Below are 19,442 nucleotides of genomic sequence, written 5' to 3' on the forward strand. Positions count from 1 at the left end.
TATAAGAAAGCAAATAAACAAAGTCCAGAGAATCAGATGCGGCTTCAGGTTCTCACCTCATACACTCCTCTGGTAATGAAGCTGAAACTTCCTTATCACAGAATCAGGCTTTTCAAAATTATATTATATTAATAATCTTTGTAAATTTATACATTCCTAGCCCAATTTGGATGCACCATCATATGCCATCCCCCAATCAAGTCTCATTATGTTAAAGGATTAATGTTACAATAATCCAAATAATCCTAAAAGAGATGATTATCAGTTAATCACGTCTTGCAGACAATTCATGGTTTCTTTTTTTAAAGGCAGATACCTAACTAAATGCAGACCTTAACAGGGCGGAGTTCAACATGAAGATGCAAGATGCCTAGACAGACAACTTGGAGAGGAAAAGAAGAATGCATAAAGGGAGGTGAAATATTGCTGAAGACCAGCTTTGTTTTGCTTACGCTAGGCCTGGGACATCAACACCGAGATCTGAGAATGGGGGAAAAACAAAACATACTAGTCCAGATGGCTTCTAATTAACTTTCTATTGACTCTTCTCTTCAGTGACATTCTAAAACCAAGTGGGTTTTAACCAACTGACTGATCCTACTAAGTAACTTATAACACATGTTTTAAATACCAAAAAGAAACAAATTAATTCTGTAACTGGGGGCTCTCTGCTGCAAAACTCAAAAAAGGGATAACTAAGTAGTGTCACCCAGAATGAACTCAGATACTTTTTGGATTACCATGTGATAAATGACCCTAGTAACTTTCTTGTAAATTCATCATGATTCTTTTAAAGACCTTACTTTTAAAACTTAATAAATCCACCTAAAATACTATATTAAGTATACTATCAAAACTTTATAGATACAAGTCTACTTAGAAAACGTTCTGTAGTATTTGTCAGGCATTGGAAAGTGAATGACAATGACCGAATAGCAGTTCTCTGTAGGTAGAAAGAGGCGAGAAGCCCTCCCATATCACTTCGGAACAGTATCCAAAAAGGAAAAGAAAAGGGGGAGAAGCCTCTGAAGGAGTAAAGAAAAGCTTTCTTAAAACTAAAACAAAAGCTTTATGTCACTTTAAGTTTTATCTTTGTTTCTGACAGACCAGTGTGCAGGGTCATAGCAATACAATGAAATATGACCAAATAATAACTACATGCAATTGTTTTCTATTTAATTTCCAGAAACTTTTTCTTTAAAAAAAAAAAAGAGAGAAGAAGAAGAAAAGAGGAAAGAAGTTTCTTCTGAAACTGTTGATTTCACTTCAAAGTCTTTTAAAAACCCTCAATCCTCCCAGAATGGAAAGTGTTCACCTGTGACCTTCTGCCTGGATTTCTTCGCTGAATCTACTGAAAGTACAGCGTGGGGCTCAAATAGAAACCTGAGTCCCTACTCTTCTCATCACTTGATAAGAGAAGAAACAAAAGTCGCTTTTACCTCTAATTCGCCCAGAAAACAATTCTTTGTGTACCTTTGTTACAGGAAACTCCAGGAGACAAACGGTCCTTGTACTTCTCTGGGCGAGGCAGAAACTACATACGTTCTGTCAATCTTATTTTCAGATAAAAATGAACAGCCTTTGACCAAGCAAAACAAAAACTGGAGAAGCAAAGAATAAAAATGGGGCTCAATTCTGAAAGATTCCTTAACCCAGGAAAACCACCTAATACCAGTGAGCTCGCCTGGAAAAATTGCTAGCACCATATTCAGCTCCCCAAGAGCAATTAATAGGAAAATCTTGACACTTAAGCTTGATGGGTATAAAGGCCTTGCAGATCAATCTTCAACAAACTGAAGTAGTCTTCATATTAACTACACACTCACCGATCACAACTTGTATTCACAGAAATCCTTACTACACATCACCTCAAGCTGATTGATAAATACCCGAAGGGTTTAGCAACCACTTCCATAAATTCTAAGTTACCTAATGCGTCCTTTAAAGACAGAGCGAATTTGCATCTGGGCACGGCATGTCACTCCTTTGGCTTCTTTTCCCAGTCTCTTCCTTCTATGTACCTTGTTATCCATCTTTGAACTGCTTGATATAAGTACCTTACAGTTTAGTACAGTGTAATTCAAAATCCATATTTGTCATAGACCCTGGGTTACAAAGAAGTATACAAAGAGTTCCAGCTCTCGTGGAATTACTGTCTAGTTTTAATAATATGATCACTATTAAGATAGTTGCAAAAAATGTTAACAACAGCTCAGAAGATGGGTATTTGGCCCAACCTGGAGCTTCAGGAAGACGTCTAAATCTTTAAATATCTCTTAAGTTTTTAAAATTGTGTTTGCTTCCTTTTTTCTGATTTCTAAAATGATATGTTTCCATTATTGGAAATTTGAAAACCATGGACAGCAGACAATCACAATCCATCTTTAAACCTATCAATCATGAATTAGCACTTAACATGTCAGTATATTCTTAGTTTTTCTCTGGGTCTAGATGAATGTATTTGTATATATTTTTCACAAAATTTAGGAAACACTGTATATATGTTTATATATATATATATATGTTCAATCAATCAATCATCTTTAAAATCTTATTTCTGTCCACATCAGTCTTCGAAGGAAGAACTCCAAAAACATGACCAAAAGCTGCATAACTTTTATCCTATGGATATGCTGTAATTTATTACAGTATAGGCTTTATTTTTTCTGATTAATATTATAAATAATCCTGTTTGAACAGCCTTATATCTATTACTTGGCCAAATCTGCTTTTTTTTCCACACCCCAGTCTAGCATGTACTTGTGGAAACATCCCCTTCCCAGGACACAACTCATCACTCACTCCCGGGGCTTCTGTTATTTTCAGGATTTGCAATTTCCTAAAGGATGTATGAAAAACGGTGGTGCCAGCAAGTACCCTAATTGTCTTGAGGAACGGCTGCTTGGAACATAGAAGAGACAGATCTGTCTCCTACCTGCTCTCCATTGGGAGGAGCGACTCCACAAGGTTGAGCGTGGGGTGCCTCCAGTTGCTTTTCTCTCTCTCCTCTAAGACTGTGGCACAAGGTTAGCTGGCTGTCAGCTTCGACAGTTGAGGGTTTTCACCTTGCTTTGTTTCCGTAATATTTTTAGGAAATGGCGAGCAGTTATACTTTGCTACCATTTTTGACTAAGATTCCAAGGAAGCCTTGGAAAAGGCAGAGCCAGGCAAAGATGGATGAGGAAGAACTCGCTGAGAATCCTAATGGCAGAAGCAAGGAAACCAAGGCGTAGAAACTGTAGCGTATGAGGGCAACCATGGGCACTTCTTTAATGTATAAACTTAGAGGAGGGAGAGAGGAGACACAAGGCTGGAGATAGGAGGGGTAGGCAGGTCACAGGTGCTACAAGCCCTGCAAAGGACCTCAGACCTTAACACACGAAGAACCAGGTCTGTATTCCCATGGATAACCTTGGTGTTACCGGAGGCAAGGGGACCAGTCACAAGGCTAAAATAATCCCTGAGGAGAGAGATGATAAAACCCGAACTTCGGCTATGAGACACTGAGAAGGAAAAATCAGTTGCAGCAGGAAGCAGATTTAGTTACAAGCACTGTTCACTGGTTCATATTTTCTGCCTCCAGCCTCAGTGTGCCACCAGAACACTGTGCCTCCTCGAAGCTCAGGTCAGTGTAAGTAGAGAAGGAAGCCCAAAGCCACATATCCTACAGGCTTCATGGTTATTTGTGCTGGTGATAAGGGCGGTCGCAACTCTGAGGGCTGGCAGGTTACAAACAGCGCTGAAAGTACAACTACATATCAGCTCCAGACAACAGGAAAAACACTTGTGCCTCTGTTGTAAAAAAAAAAAAAAAAAAGAGAAAGAAAGAACGAAAGAAAGAAAGAAAAGAAAAAGAAAAAGAAAAAGTGAAGAGGCAGCTTCAAAGCAGGCAGCTGTGAAGCGTTTCCTCGCCACTGCTGTGCACTGCTTCTGTCTTTAAGAGATCACGTGGGTAGAGCTGCACACATAAAAATGGTTTCATTAAAAGCCTCCAGTCATTCATTTTGCTTATTAAAGCCACTCCACAATGATATTCACAATGGAACTCTCAGCTGTCCCTAGCAATGACACTAAAATACAATTAATTCCTCTTCCCGAGGAGTCTATAGGTACGCGCTTGAGGTATTGTGTTAATTGCCACTGCTTCATACCATGGCTTCAATTAGGACTCAAAATGGGAGCAAGACAAACATGGATCCCATTAAGTTCCAGAGGACTTAAGACTGAAGTTTCTGCCCCCACCGACTCCCCCCTCAATCCTCACGCTGATTAAAAACGCTGAAGGTTCCATCTGGGGAACGACAGTGACATCCAGTGGCCACGAACTAGAACACACCAGTTACAAAACGTCATTATATGAGAGAAGGGCAAATATTTGTTGATGTACTGTTATATTAAATTCAGTGTCCATAAAACTGTGTGCAACTGGAACCTCATCATAACATGATCTCAAATTAGGATAATCAGAGACTCATAACAAAATCAGGATGTTTCCCTGCCTCTGATGATGAACTCTGCCTATTAAAATTCCCAGCAGCATATTACTAATAATTATTTGCCAGAAGAGATGAAATACTGATATTATATTCAGAATTCCAAATGTCATATGACCATTTATGTTGCATACATATTCCAGGATAAGTCATTTCCAATGTGATCCTCTTGCTCTGCCAAAAGAAATAGCTGGCTCTGTTATACAGTGAACCGGGTTAGATCAGTTGGACCCGGCAATTTCAATACTACCTTAGTAAGAAAAATTTATCTGAAAATGTTTTCAAGGGTTCCAGATTTTAACCTGTACTCATACCACAGATGAGAGACAAAGACAGAGAGTGAGAAAGGGACAAACCAACCACGGGATCCCAGGAACATGAGGGGAAACAAACTCACTTCAGTGGAAAATGCAGAGACTTTAGAATCTGAAAGGACCTACATTTGAGCAATGCTTGACTCTGGGCAAGGACTTTCATCACTGAGTCTTTGTATTCCTATATGTCAAAGGGAGATTAGAAGACACATCTTGCAGGGTTGCTATGAGGCTAAGTGATGAGAGTGTCTATCAAGATTAATGTTAAGCCTCTCACTCCATGCCCTGCACATATAAGATGCACGTTAACAGTAGCTATCACACATATGCATTCATATTAAAACTACTACTAAGACTGAAGTTGCGTTTGCCACAGAAAATGTCACTCTGAAAACAGACTTTCGATTCCATAAACCTACCATATTTTGAATGTCAAGTGCTCCTCCATCTGACTTTAGCAATTTGTGATGTGTTTTAACGGATCAAAAGCAACAATGGCAGCACACTTATTAACAAAATAAAACATCTCTGACACTTTCCTAAGCTTATGTTGGTCATTAAAGTGACCTCAAGTACAGGAAATGCTTAACTTTCATCTATCCGAGTCACAACGTTCTCACCTGGAAGGCTTCTGGTTCTCACAAATACCACACCTCTTACCAGTGTAGACCACCCTGTGCAGACGGTCCAACAGGGCATGTGCAACTAGGAGAAAGACAGATGGGCCAGGATTGACCCTGGAAGCCGCCGGAAATTGGATGTAGAAGCAAAACAAAGTTGCTCAGCCTCGGAGAGGTTCAATTCTGGCCTTCTGAGTAGTATACAGTTGACTCCTGAACGATGTGAAACATAAGGGTGCAGACCTTCCCTTGCAGCCAAAAATCTGTATGAAAATTTTGACTCCCCCAAACGTAACTACTAATAAAGAGCCTACTGTTGACTGCAAAGCTCACTGATGACATACCCAGCCGATTAATGCATATTGTGACATTATATGTACTATATACTGTATTCTTACAAAAGTAAGCTAGAGAAAAGAAATGTTATCAAGAAAATCATAAAGAAGAGAAAAGAAATGGACAGTACTGGGCTGAATTTATAAAAAAAACAAAAACAAAAACCCACATATTGTAAGTGGACCCACGGAGTTCAAACCCATGTTACTCAAGGGTCGATGGTACTTTCAAAACTAAATCAGGATCATATTGCTGTCTGACTCCAAGACCTCCAGTCACTTTTTCTCTCACTCAGTGTAAAAGTCAAGCCCCTCCGTGGTCTAGGAGACCCTACACAAGCTGGCTGGCGGTAGCCCTACGGAAGTCTACTCCATCACCCCCCACCTTACCCGGAAGGGCTGGCCTCTGGCTGCTGCCTGAACACAAGCACGCTGCCACAAATATTCTCCCAACATCACGCTTCGGGGACAGCTCCCTGACCCCTCTAAAGAGCATCTCGCACTCTCCCTCAGCGTGCTCCTTCCTTCTGCCCGGCCTTCCTTTTCTCCGCAGTACAGGCAACTCCAGCTTTTCCAAAGTTCACATGACACCACTTTGCTTTCACAAAAGACCTACATTAGTATCTGTTTTTGCTAACCAACAGAAATCCAAAGATGACTTCTGAGGTGTAAAGTGAAAATGCCATTCAGCAATTGCTTTGCAGGGAGCCCTTATAACGGCCACACGCACCACGGAGCGGCAGCAAGAGTGGTCCCGTGAAGCTCCTTCCAGGGAACCACACACAGCGTCTCAGCATCAAGCCCCCATAGCTCTGAACTTCGTGAGCATCTGCGCTTTATCTTGATTTACTTTGCGCATCTGTTGGCGAGATGTGTCCTAAGATACCACAGACTGCTAAGAGACTTTATTTCTGGGGTCTGGGAATGCTCAAATATTTTCCCATATAAATTAACGGTAAATGCTTCTTTGCTTTACACCATTTCAGCTTACAAAAGTTTTCACAGGCGTGCTCTACTTTCACATAACAGGAGAAACCCGCACTTATCACCTGAGGGATTACAAATTTTAGTCATGTGTCTCGTATCTTTCTCCTCCCAGGAGATGCAAACTCGCAAGGGCAGTGTTTTTTGCCTATTATGTTCATACTGTATCCCCAAGATCCACACACAAAATAGGCTTGGTATAAAACAGTCAATAAATATCTGCTAAACTGTGTGGGGAAGTCAACAGGAAAAGGCAGGGAGAGCTCCTAGTGTTTGTGGAATCTATAAAGTGAAAAGAAAAAAAAACACTCAAGATGTATTTTTGGGTGCACACACACACACAAAAAGAAGGTAGTCTACAAAATTACACACAGACTATGTATTTAGGTGCACGCATGCACACAGAGAGGGTAGTCTACAAAAGTACACACAGATTATGTTAAAACACAGAAATTAAATTAAAAATAAATAAGAAAATAGAGATATTAGCTATCATCATCTAATGTTTAGTGTATCTTTATTGAAATAAAGCAGCTAATAAATAAATAAGCAAAAAAATATAAGCTGGTAAATCTAATATGCATTAGTATCTGGATAGCATTATGTCAGCAATTTTTCTACTGTTTAAAGATATTATCTGTGGGGCACCTCTGTGGCTCAGGCAGTTAAGTGGCCCTGGGACTGAGCCCCATGTTAGGCTCCACGCTCAGTGCAGAGGTTGCTTGTCCCTCCCCCTTCCTCCCCAGCTCCTCCCCTGTCATGTGTACACAGGACATGCTCTCTCTCTCTCAAATAAATAAATAAAATCTCTTTTAAAAAAGATATAATCTGAGTGAAAACAAAAGGAAAGAAAAAGAACACAAGAAAGCTGTGGAACTCAATTTCTTTCTCATAATCTTTGGTCTAATGCATGGTTGATGAAGCCAGGAGACAATATTCTCACATCTTTGATTTTATTTCAGCATGTCCAGAAAATACAGTAATGGAAAAATATATTTCTATTTGATGCCTAAATGTTTAAATTTAGTATGTAACTCAAATTAATTCTCAATGTTCCATTTTAAGCCTCCACATTGAAAGAACCTGTGCATTTTATTCCTTAATATAACTTTCCGTGGTCTCAGTGAAAACTGGTGTTTGATTTACACAGCAGATTTTTATTATCAAACTTCAGGCTATCTGTTAGGGATAAACTGTAGTGACAATAACTTAAAAAATGTAAAGTTGCTCCAAAAGAAAAAATTAAGGGCATAAAATACTGTAATTACATATTATGCTAATTAAGAGCTATATTCTCACAAGCATATGTAAAACTAGTTTAGAATATGGTGGATATTTATTGAGAGTTAACACTATACTTATAGGAGATGAATGGTCATGAATAGAAACTAAATTAGTCACAAACAGCAATGCAGAAAATATTATGTTGAACTTTTTCTGCCCTGGGAAGACGAGAAGGCACAGGGCACTGGCCAGTACGGCATACCTTCAGAATTCAGGTTTTCTGTGAACGTTACTTGATATGAAGTGGGGGGGGGAAGGATTTTGCAGGTATGATTAAGGGATCTTGAAATGAAGAGATTATTTTGGATTATCCGGGTAATCTCCAACCGGTACCATTTTTACAGGAGAGAGGCAGAGGGTGACTTGACACAGACAGAAGAGGGAAATCCATTTTGACCACAGAGGTAGAGAAGGAAGCGATGCAGCCAGAGGCCAGCATTAACTGGAATAGACAAGGAACAGACTCTTTCCTCGAGCCTCCGGAGGAAGTGCGTCCCTGGCAATACCCTGATTTCAAGCTAGCGTCACTGATTTCAGACTTCTGACCTCCAGAACTGGGAGAGCACCAATCTGGGTTGTTGTAAGCCACCAGGTTCGTGGTCTTTTGTTACCGCAGCCACAGGGAACTCATATGGCATCCAAAGGATCAAATGGCATGACCGTAACAAACTCCTTTCCTTCTCACTACTTATTATGGGAACATGTTTTTTAACACTAATATCTGTAATAATAAGAAAAGGTGAAAAAAAATTGTTGCCAAATTCTCACTCTAGTAGAAGAATGAAAATCTTTAATACCTTATTAAAAATATATTTTTAAAGATTACTCTTTATGTTTATGACTTTAAAATGTAAAGGAGTTACTTAATTCTTCAAGAAAAATTTAGGGTACACACACCCATAAAGAGAGCCACCAGTGTGGATCCTTTCCATGTCTGCATGACAACCAATTTAAAAAGTAGTTCAAATAACAGCTTATTTTATTAACTTCTCAAAAAATGTTCATTGTGCTACCAAAGATTTATCTATCAATTTGGACTCTATGTTTTGGCTCCCAAATTCTCATAGATCATTATTTAAATAAAGAAGTGTGGGAAATGTGCAATACTTCTACCCTTACTTTCATTTTGTTACATTCTTTGTCTCCCAATCACCAACACCAAAGATAAAGAAAATGACTATTCATAATTGTCTTCTATTTTTCTATGTCTGAAGAAAATCTTTGCCATATGATTGAAACTATAACAAACAGAAAAGCAATGATGTGGGCTATGGTTCTGTATCCTTACCTAGACCTATGTGAGGCAGATGCTCAAAAAGGGTCCAGCTGTGGTCATCAATGTAATGATTCTTCAGGATCAACAGCTGGCAAACATCTCGGGCAGTTATGTCACTGGGTACCTCTAAAGCCCTGCTGGTTTCATCTTCACTGTATACTTTAATTACCTGCATAGGTAGAAATAAGAAAATGAGCTAATATATCCTATTAAAAATATCATTCTAATAAGTCATCAAACTTATTGATTGAGTTGATTACAAAGTCCTTATATGGGTTTTTGTACATGTAATTTTCTAAAACACTGAATAAATGTTGCCTCTCCAAGCCTTGTCACCTGTCAAAATTGCTTTGTCCGATAACTTCCACCTTCTTCTCTTCAGTGTCTAAATGAGAGGACATTCAGTGACCATTCGATGTCATTTCTCTACCATTCCGGTCTATTAAAAAGCTACATATCTCTTAACAATATATAAAATGTTCAATTCCATATTTATATCCTGTAAATTATCCAAGTAACATGGTCAATTTATTCCCAGATATATACAGGTAGTAAAAGCAGTAAGTAAAATGAGCCTTTATGAAAAGATGTCTCTATTTCAGGTTATAGAAACTTTAGCAAAGACTGGCTAGATGTATACCCGATCCTTTTTCTTTTTTCCTTTGCAATGAGTTGTGTCCATGGGATTGAGTTTTAGTTAATGAAATGTAAGCACATTTAATGTTGCACTTTCAGGGCTAGTCCATAAACACCTATCACATATTTTTGCCCATTCTCTTATGTTACCCTCCCACTGAGTGGAAATGACAAGGACCGAGAGGGGAAAAAAGCCATGGGACAGAAGGAGTCTTCATCCCTTAATGATCACATGAAAGCAGCCCAACTAAGAACACCTATATAGAACTTTGACATGAGCAAGAAATAAGCTTTTACTGTGTTCAGTTACTGTGAATTTGTAATTATCTATTACAGCAGCTAAAGTTACCCTAAATTACACAGAATTAGGGAGAATTTCATACACAACACTTCCCTCAACATTTACCAAGTTGTGCTATGTGCTAGAATTTCCACTATTATATAATCATTCCACTAATTATATCAATTAATTATAAGAAGATATATACCACAGAGCAACATACACATATAACACAAGTGGGAAATGGTAAGAAAATTCACTATAAGAAATACACTTGTTACAAAAATATAGACATTTCAACATTTTTAGTAATTCAAACAAATGTAAATTAAAATGATATATTAATTCTGTCCTACCAATTTTTTAAATTACACTTAATTACAGTGCGATGAAATACTTGCTCTCTTACAGTGATGGGAGTGATATAAATTGGCAAAACTATTTTGTACACCTGTTGGAAAGTATTCAAAAGCATTAAAGGTCCTTTCCTTTGACTTAGTAATTTCACATAAGTAAACTATCTCAGTAACTCTATCCTAAATGTGGAAAATGGCTTCATGCATAGACTGATCCAGCAAAGCATTACATATCATTCTATCCATCTAAATATTCAACAATGAAAGAATGGTAAATGACAGTATTTTCCTAGAATGGAATATTATATAGTGCTTAAAATATTATTCAAAGAAATGATACAGGAACTTTTAAAAATTCTTAGGTAAAATAAAATCATGACACCAAAGTATATTTTGCATGGTACAGGGCAAGTTTCCTTGTGGGACCGGGCACCTACCAGGCACACTACCCGTCTTCTTCTAACAATATTCTGATTGCCTTTTAGAGCACACTCCCTCCCTCGCCGCGAGTCTTAGTGATTGCAGTAGCCCCGCCATCGGCTCAGCCACGGAGAGCTGCAGTTGTGGGGACTGACTGGTGAGAGCCAGTTGTTAAACATTCAGGAACTGCAAGCCAGGCATCCGTCTTGTAATCAGCCACAGTAGGAGCATTGGCTATATATATATTTTAGGGCCAGTTTACCAGTGCACCACTGCCTCAGATCTGATAGTTATCCAGACTGATCAACCAGCACCCAGAACCCCTCTGGCAACAGTAGTTATTTCAGAGAAGGGCTTATGACCCAATCAGAGCCAGTTTGACACCATTCTAGGTATCTGTTCACAACACCATACAGTGAACCCTCTTTTCTACTAGTCTGATGTAGGACGAAGCTGTTACTGTTCACAAAGAGAAAGACTGTGGGAAAATGAGGCCCACTTGGAATAAGCCATGCTGAGAGACAGAAAGAGTCCGGAGAATATCTCTGAGCTCCTGGATCAACTGAATTTGATTTCTTTGTGTTTTCATCATATATGTGCTGTGAGGCTGTAAGTGTCTGGGTTAACACCCACCTCCTTATCTCGCTTGCTCTAGCCGTGGACCCCCTCCAATTCAGTCTCCATACTGCTAGCAGAATAAATTTGCTAATTGCCAATTCAGTCAGCTGGATTAGTGCCTGCTACTAAAGTTCTTCAATGGCTCCTCACTGCCCTAACTCAAGCAGCTCATCGTATTTACTAATACCCCTTACAAGGCGCATATCCTTTGCTAAGTGTTTTAATACAACGCTGTCACAGAGACTGTTGTTTCCTTCAGACAGCTTAAAGTCTAGCAGGGAAAGTGGTACTTAAAAAAAATAATTATAAACGAGGGCATAAAAATGCAGCATATTACTAATCATAAAATGGGGTTAGGAGAGACCTGGAAGATATCTGTGAAAAAGTGATATTTAAACCAAGGCCTGAAGGAAGAGTGGGCAATAGCTAGGCAAAGAGAAGGTGAAAGCACTTCAAGCTAAGGGAACAGAAGTCCCTGGGTGCACTGGGAAAGAAGGAATTTGGCAGGTTCTAAGGCCTGGGAGGAGTCAGGGATGGCAGTTGCAGCAAACAGCAAGCCTGGTCCTAAGGAAACTGAAGTGGTAGGCAGGATGGTGGTAACAGGGATACACAGTCCTACGTTCAGAACTGATTTAAGAACCACTGAGCTCTTAAGTAGTAAACGAACACAGAGACATGGATATATCTGGCGAGGGAGAAAAGAAAAAACAAAGGAAAAAGAGAATCTAGGACTGAACCCTGAGAAATACCAATATGTAATGGTGACTTAGAGGCAAGAAAGTCTGAAAGATCAAGCGAGGTAGAAAGAGCACCGGGAAAATGGGAACCCATGGCATAAAGCCCAAACTAGCACACACACAGCATGTAGACCCTCCAGGAAACCAGCCTACAGAACAGGGCATTCTGTGATCCTAGCCAGATACGACAGGTACTTGCAACCTGTTCTTTCTTAGGTGCGTGTGAGTTATCCTCTACTCGGAATCGACACTTCAACCTCTAACAACACGCTTTATTTGGCCAATTCCTACTTATCATTTGGCCCCAGTTTCCATGGCTCTGCCTTCAGAAAGGCTTCCCTGACTGCTTTGTAATTTACAGTGCCCTTTTTCCATGCTCTTATTTTGTAATCTTCTATTTGCATGTCTTTCTCCTCGATGGTACTAATAAATTCCTTCAAGGAAAATCTCTGCTTATTTATCATTTGACATCATATTTCAGGTACCTAGCCCAGGGCAGTGTATGACTTACTAAAGATCTTTGAAACAAATGAACTTTGTACCCCTATAGTGGCAATCAAAGTGTTTTTGACATAGGAGGGACTCAATACATGTTTATAAACTTTACTTCAAAAATATTGTGTCACAAAGTGTGTGATTAAATTGTTATGCTTGGTAAATTAAAATCCTCATTCTACAAAGGGGGCCTTGGATCATTTTATTACTGGTTTTTTTTTCTCCTTAAAATCAATGGAGAGAGGAAAGATCATCTAAGCCTTAACTCTCTAGTAGAGTTGAATATGCCTCTTGCCAAAAGTATTACTACACAAAACTGTCTTATTTAAGAAAAGAAATCAAGTCATCTGAAAACCTCCATACCTAGTATGATTTAAACTAAATTAAAAACGTGATCAGGTAAGAAAACAAACAGCAGGGCTGTTCTTAAGAATCATTAGAGCAAAATAGTGGTATCCTGTTTCCTCTACCTACTGAGTGGTAAAAAAGAGATTTTAAAATCATATAATTATGCTACTTAATAAAGGGATATTATAACTTCCAGTTTGGTGATCCCAATTCCCAGCTTGCTTTAATAAGTGAAAAATAGGGGCAGGAAAATATTATTCATATCAACTGATCATTTGAAATTATATGCCAGTAGGAAGAAATCCTGCCTGACGCTAAAGAAGAATAGGAACTTTCTTTGTTTCATCAATGAATAAATACTTGACCAGCAAGAAAGACATGTACTGATAAGGTCTGTCCATAACATCCCCACAGCATAAACAGAGAGAGTGCCCAAGGACGGCCGACAGTGTACACACAGGCTGTGTTTAGGCAACCCTTCCATGTCACTGTCATCCTGACAGTCGGGCAACCTTGGCCTTTGGAGTGGTTTACAGCTTCAAAAACTGCGCTGGGAACACGGGGCATCTAGCAGTGCAAAATGTACTACACAGACACAGTCACGCCTGCAGGGGGTGTGCTCGAATGTGGGGGGAGCAGTTTGGGCTGACATCTTTATCAAGGTAGTTTATACACTTTATACCTCAATTCCCCTCGATTGCCCTCCATAAGAGTGGAGGCAAGAGATTAAACACTTTTCAAAGCAGTAGACACAACAACGTTCAAATACATAGAGGTGACAAGACACGGTTAACTTTTTAGAAGAAAGCTTGAGGTCCCTAAATCCTTGAGAACAAAAATGATAAAATATTTAAAATATAAGACAATGGCTATTTCTGAAAAATAAAGAGATCAAATTTGAAAGTCAATTCAGTACATATCACCTTGCCCCCCAAAGCATGCATCGTACTCATCTGCTACAATCACCAGAAATTCTGATTCTCAGAACAGATTATTCAAAAAGCCTTGAGAAAGCACTGGGCAGGGGCCAAACCGTCAGCCTTCCTCCTGCTCTCTGCAGCCCTCAGGAAGGAGATGGCATGAGACAGCTAGTTTCTTCCCAAGCTGGATTCATCCTGGAATATGCGAGACAAACTCAGGGTTGTCATCTGGTCATGGGGCAATGTCACTCAGCAGAAGAGGGCAGTGGACTCCTTGGTAAGTAATTAGCTACAGGGTAGCTTCCCCCCACCTACCCTTTGTTTTTTCAGAGATGGGAGGAGGGAGGAGGAAAAATCATTCAGCAGGTAAAACGTGAGCATGGATTAAGCATATATGACCAAGAATCCACAGAATGAAGTCAGAAAAATTAAAAGAAAAGGAGAAGGAGGAGGAGGAGGGAAAGAAAGAAAGAGGAAAAGAGAAGAAAAAAGATCATTGGGACATGGTTATCGTTTGTGTCAAAGTTTCTACTTTGGAAAAATTTAAATTTAATTTTTAAATTAACTACATTTAAAAACTACACTTAATATTTAATTAAACATTGATTCTTGTTCATTACTATTTAACTTAAAATAATTTAAACGGCACATTTAAATACCAAGACCTTACCATGATGAAAAGTATATAACTTCTAAAAAGAAACATTAATTTATTAATCTATTAATTACATATGTTGTTTACATATGGTTAATAAAAAGTAAAAAATAAGGCTCATAGAGGTGTGATGTCACCTAGGTCCCGAAGTAAAGCTTATTTCTACAGCTCTTTAAAAGTTTGCCATCCAAGTACAGTAGGATTATAAAGCAATCTTTTAAGGTTTCCAGGGTTTTTTTTCCTATTATTTTCAACAGACAGGCAATGTACCTAGATCATGAGAAATATTTTTGTATCAAGGTCAGAGTAGCCCTGGAATTTTACATTCTTCTAAATAAGGAATGCAGTGTCCTAAGATAAAAGAAGACATTCTTAGATATTTTGAATTAAGCAACTCAGTGTGTTCCCTTGAAGGAAATGGAAAATAATATATTCAGTATTATTTATTCCAAATCTCTAACAAAATGATATATTTTAAAAACAAAACCTGTTCCAAAAGACCCAAACAGCTCAAGGAAAGCTACTGCTTCTTTATTGCCACCTTGTGTCATTTTTCTAGCTGTCAAATATTTATTAAGAGCAAAATAGTACATAGTTTAGAGAAATCAGGTTGTAGAGTGTCTTAAATTCTCTCCACTAAAAAATATTTCAAAAACACATTTTGCTTGAGCATGAAGAGTACGCATTCAGTTAGTTATAAGATATTAACTCAAAATAGATATTGTCACCAATTTCAGAACTACAGAAAATGACCAGCACAAACAAGTCCATTCCATATCCCGTGGCTCCTTTTAAATTTATGCCCTGTAATCCTCTCCTTATTCTCTAACTCCAAACATACTATTTTTCTCAGTTTCTTGAAACAGCCATGCTCCTTCCTGACACAGGGCCTTTGCATACACTACTAGAGCTGCTTTGTACACTGTCTCCCCACCTTCTACTTTTCATCCCTCAGATGAACCATTATTTCTGTGGGGAAATTTCAATGACCCTTCCAGTTTAGTTCAGACCCTTTGTTCCACGTATGTGTGTCCACAACAACCATGTAATTACTATCCATCAGCCTCCAGTGCTCAGAATACTGCACGACAGCAGAAATGATGTCAATGTTTGCTTCCCATTGTGTCCCCAGCAGTTGCTACAGTGCCTGGCACACAGCTGAAAACCAAAACTATTCTTTTAGTGATGAATGAACCCATCATGCACAGGTCTGTAGAAGACAACATTAGGGATTCCAAAACAGTAGCTTTGAAACCTCATAGGGTTTGGAAAACCCCCAGGGGAGGAAAAAATGCATTGAGACCAAAGAGAAAGCATAGGGAAGTTTTCATAAAATCTGTGGACTGAACAAAGGTGGATATCCACAAAGGTGGATAAGGTGATTTCTCCGGCCCATTTCAATCCTGGTATTCTATGAGAATTCAAAAAAAAAAAAAAAGGGTCAGAGGACATCTGGGCAGGACAGATATTTATGAGCAAAGACACCAAGGACTTGAGAAGCAAAAAAGTATGCATGCACCAATAGACAGGCCACTCTGCCAAGAGCAGAGGGACTAAGTTATGAGGAGCAGGTGAGGACGTGCAGGGGTCAGGAGGCCTGCAGAAGGAGGGTCCTCCCCCAGCACTGCTGGGGACTGGTTTCTATCAATGCAAACCAGTGAGGAGGCCACCACAGATGGGATCATTTTTTAGATACACAAATGACAGAATGCCTTTTCTCCATGGTTGGAAATAGAGAATTAAGTTTTAAATGATGATTTTAGAAGACTATGATTACAAAGTGGTAAGAAAATAATGATAAATAACCACATGATGACCTAACCATTTAGAAGCAGGTTCCATAAGTAACATACAGCCTACCCTACAATGGCCTATTGACCAAACTGAGGTTAATTTTTCTTTCACATTCAAAATCAGAGGCAGACGGCTCTGAGTTCACTGAGGCAAGTCCATCACGTCACCACTGACTGAGCCAGGCTCTTTCCATTAGTTTGCAGTCCTCAGGGTCACAAGCTGGGTCATCCCCACAGCATCTCTGTAAAAACTCTGAACATGTCTACATTTGTATGCCATTTCATCTCAACGGGAAAACCACAGGGCATGCCTGGATACACAGATAAACGAATCCAGAGTTGAAGGACCTCCAGAAGTTCTCATCAATTCAAAATGTAAGGATAGAGATTTAGGATGTCTTAATTTGTTTCCCATCCAGCATCGAGACGAAGGGGTCCCGTGTGGAAATGGCCCATGGCTGGCGTGGTGGGGGACTGAGCACTGCCACACCTGACAGTATGGAAGAGCGACACTGCCAAATTGTGACCTTGCCAGGCTTCCAACCAAGAGAAGAAAGCCAGTCTGCAGGCCAAGGGGGATGCAGAAAGTCTCCTTGATGCCCCTCTACTTTATCTGAGCCTCCAACTCTGTTCCTGACCATTGCTGCTCTCCTTCTCAGGCCAAGAGCCCCACAGGCTGCTCCTTCCTTGGGCTTCCTTTCTTCCTCCAGGGTAGCAAAGAAAGACTCAAGTGGGGGTTCAGTTTTGCAAAGAAGAAGTTGGAAGCCCTTTCAGTGTGCTCTGTTATGTGGGGGGAGGGGGAAGAAACAGCTCCAATTTCATCATAAAAGAAGGCAAACATTAAAAACGAAGTCTAAAGATATCCTAAACCACGCATACACACATCTACATATGTATATAGACGTGTTATTTTAGGACCTAAATCCAATATGAATAAAGAGGGTCAAATCCCAAATCCCACACTCATGTTTCCAATGACTTCATCAAAGGAGTGTTCTCTGAAGCCTCAGTGTTTTTTAAACTCATGTAATTCCTGTGAAGATGCCAGTGCTGACTAATTCATCTTTGAAGTAAAAAAAAAAAAACCTTCACAAGTGCTAATGCTTATTCATATTTAAAGCAGAAAACCACTGGTCATGCTTATGTTGGACACAATGTTATTCCAGTAACTCATTTCAGGCTTTAAGCAATCGTTTATTCCCAGAATACCCATAAGACATGTCTAAGCTAAAAAGTTAAAAACGGTGTCACACAGTGAGAAGGACAAGTTGGGGAGGGGTGGCAGAAGGGTTAAGAAGGGAGAGGGACAAACAGGAAGAGAGGAAAGAGAATATTTTTTAGTGCCCGGGATACACTGGACTTTTTACTGTAATTCTTGGGCTGCCTGGCATTAATTGAAGCACTTTTAGGAACTACCTTGTTTTACTAATTTTTAAAAGCATGCTTCCTCACATTTAACGTCTCTGAAACTTGGATGTAACTTACCATCAGTGGTATGTCAGATTTAATTGGAAACATATAAAATAATGACACTTCTTGTAATTTAAAGTGCCATAGGATCAATGAAATATGTTGTGTTTAGCCTTTCAGGGACATATGGGAGGTATTATAATAGTATATATAGTATACACTTTTTACAAAATATCACTTTCTAGACCTCACATTCCCATGCTGTGACAGCACTAGGGGCAAGTGATTTATAGCCACTTTTGTCATTTTACTTTTCCTTCATTTTTCTAAATATTTATTTTATATCAGTGCAAAACACATATAGAACACATTCCTGTAAAAGAAATGTAATCAATACTGTTCGAAACACAAAATAGTAAAGGTCAAAAGGACTCTTGGAGAACCTCCACCGAAATCTTCTCATTTTACAAACAAAGAAGCGGCTACTGAGGAGGGTCTGATTGCCTAGGGAAGCCCAGCTATTCACGGGCACAGCCAGCCGGGGCATCTGTCTCTGGGCTCCTACCTCATCCTGTTCTTGCCATTCTGCTCCTCCAACTTCCATGCTGCGTGAAGCCGCGGCGTCTATATGGCATCTCAGATAAAAGTATCAGATAACTAAAACCACAACATGAAGATGCAAATATGTCCCCATGCACCTCGCTTTTTGAACATCAAGACATGTCGTTCTTTGGGTTTCACTTTTCGCAGCGTTAACTTGCCAGAAAAATGGCATGTTCTGAAACAGCCAGCAGAGGGAGTCTTGACTTCCCAGTGAGCACAAATAGAGAAAACAGGATGTTTTGAAAATTACAACTTTCACATTGTTAACCCTACGGAGGTCCTATTATAATTACAAGCTTTTAAAAAGTTTAAAGCCATTCTAAAATATTCTTAACAATTTGAATGTTTCAGATAAACCATGTGTACATCTTCAATAAGGATTTTTTTTTTTTTGGTTCATATATATACACTATACACTCACACTATATATAAAATCAACTCAGTAACAATCTTTCCTAGAATTCAAGCTGAAAGTTGTCCCTGGCATTTTAGAGAGGTGATGTCAAAATATTTCTTTGAATCTTGATAGAATGACCCAAACGAATCTGACTTCTGAAACTATAAAATTCCTAATATTTTCACAAACATAACTGAATGTATATGTCCAAACATGCACGGCCGATCAGGAAGCGTTTATATTCACTTTCTGACAATGGCATTTGTGCCAAAAATGATTTTCGAATTCCTCTTCAGGAACTGCCTGAAGAGCAAGTATGTTTAACAACCTCCAGGGGTAGAAAATCTTTACCTTATCCTCTCAGAAGGTTCAATATCTGAAATTACCAAGTCTGGCTTCTTTCTTCTGCCAAAAAGAGATTATTATTTTCTAGATTTGACTTGGGGTGCTGCGGCACAGCCCAGAGAG

At 39.2% G+C, this 19,442-nt stretch overlaps 1 protein-coding gene across 4 annotated transcripts in view; it reads right to left on the reverse strand.

Annotated features, from left to right (window-relative positions):
• The window catches only part of GRB14 (growth factor receptor bound protein 14), a 109,775-nt gene that overhangs the window by 32,880 nt on the left and 57,453 nt on the right, over window positions 1-19,442 (reverse strand). For 3 of the 4 annotated variants that reach the window (XM_087861107.1, XM_045780709.2, XM_045780720.2), the window contains one exon: window positions 9,319-9,475. In XM_087861107.1, coding sequence (XP_087717233.1) covers window positions 9,319-9,475 — 157 coding nt within the window. Of the gene's footprint in view, window positions 1-9,318; window positions 9,476-18,539; window positions 18,669-19,442 lie in introns of those variants that run through there. The other variant, XM_087861111.1, reaches the window with a different exon arrangement.

This window comes from Ursus americanus, chromosome 1, assembly GCF_024610735.1.
Source record: "Ursus americanus isolate L20-20 chromosome 1, mUrsAme1.1.p, whole genome shotgun sequence".
NCBI classification, from domain to species: Eukaryota; Metazoa; Chordata; class Mammalia; order Carnivora; family Ursidae; genus Ursus; species Ursus americanus.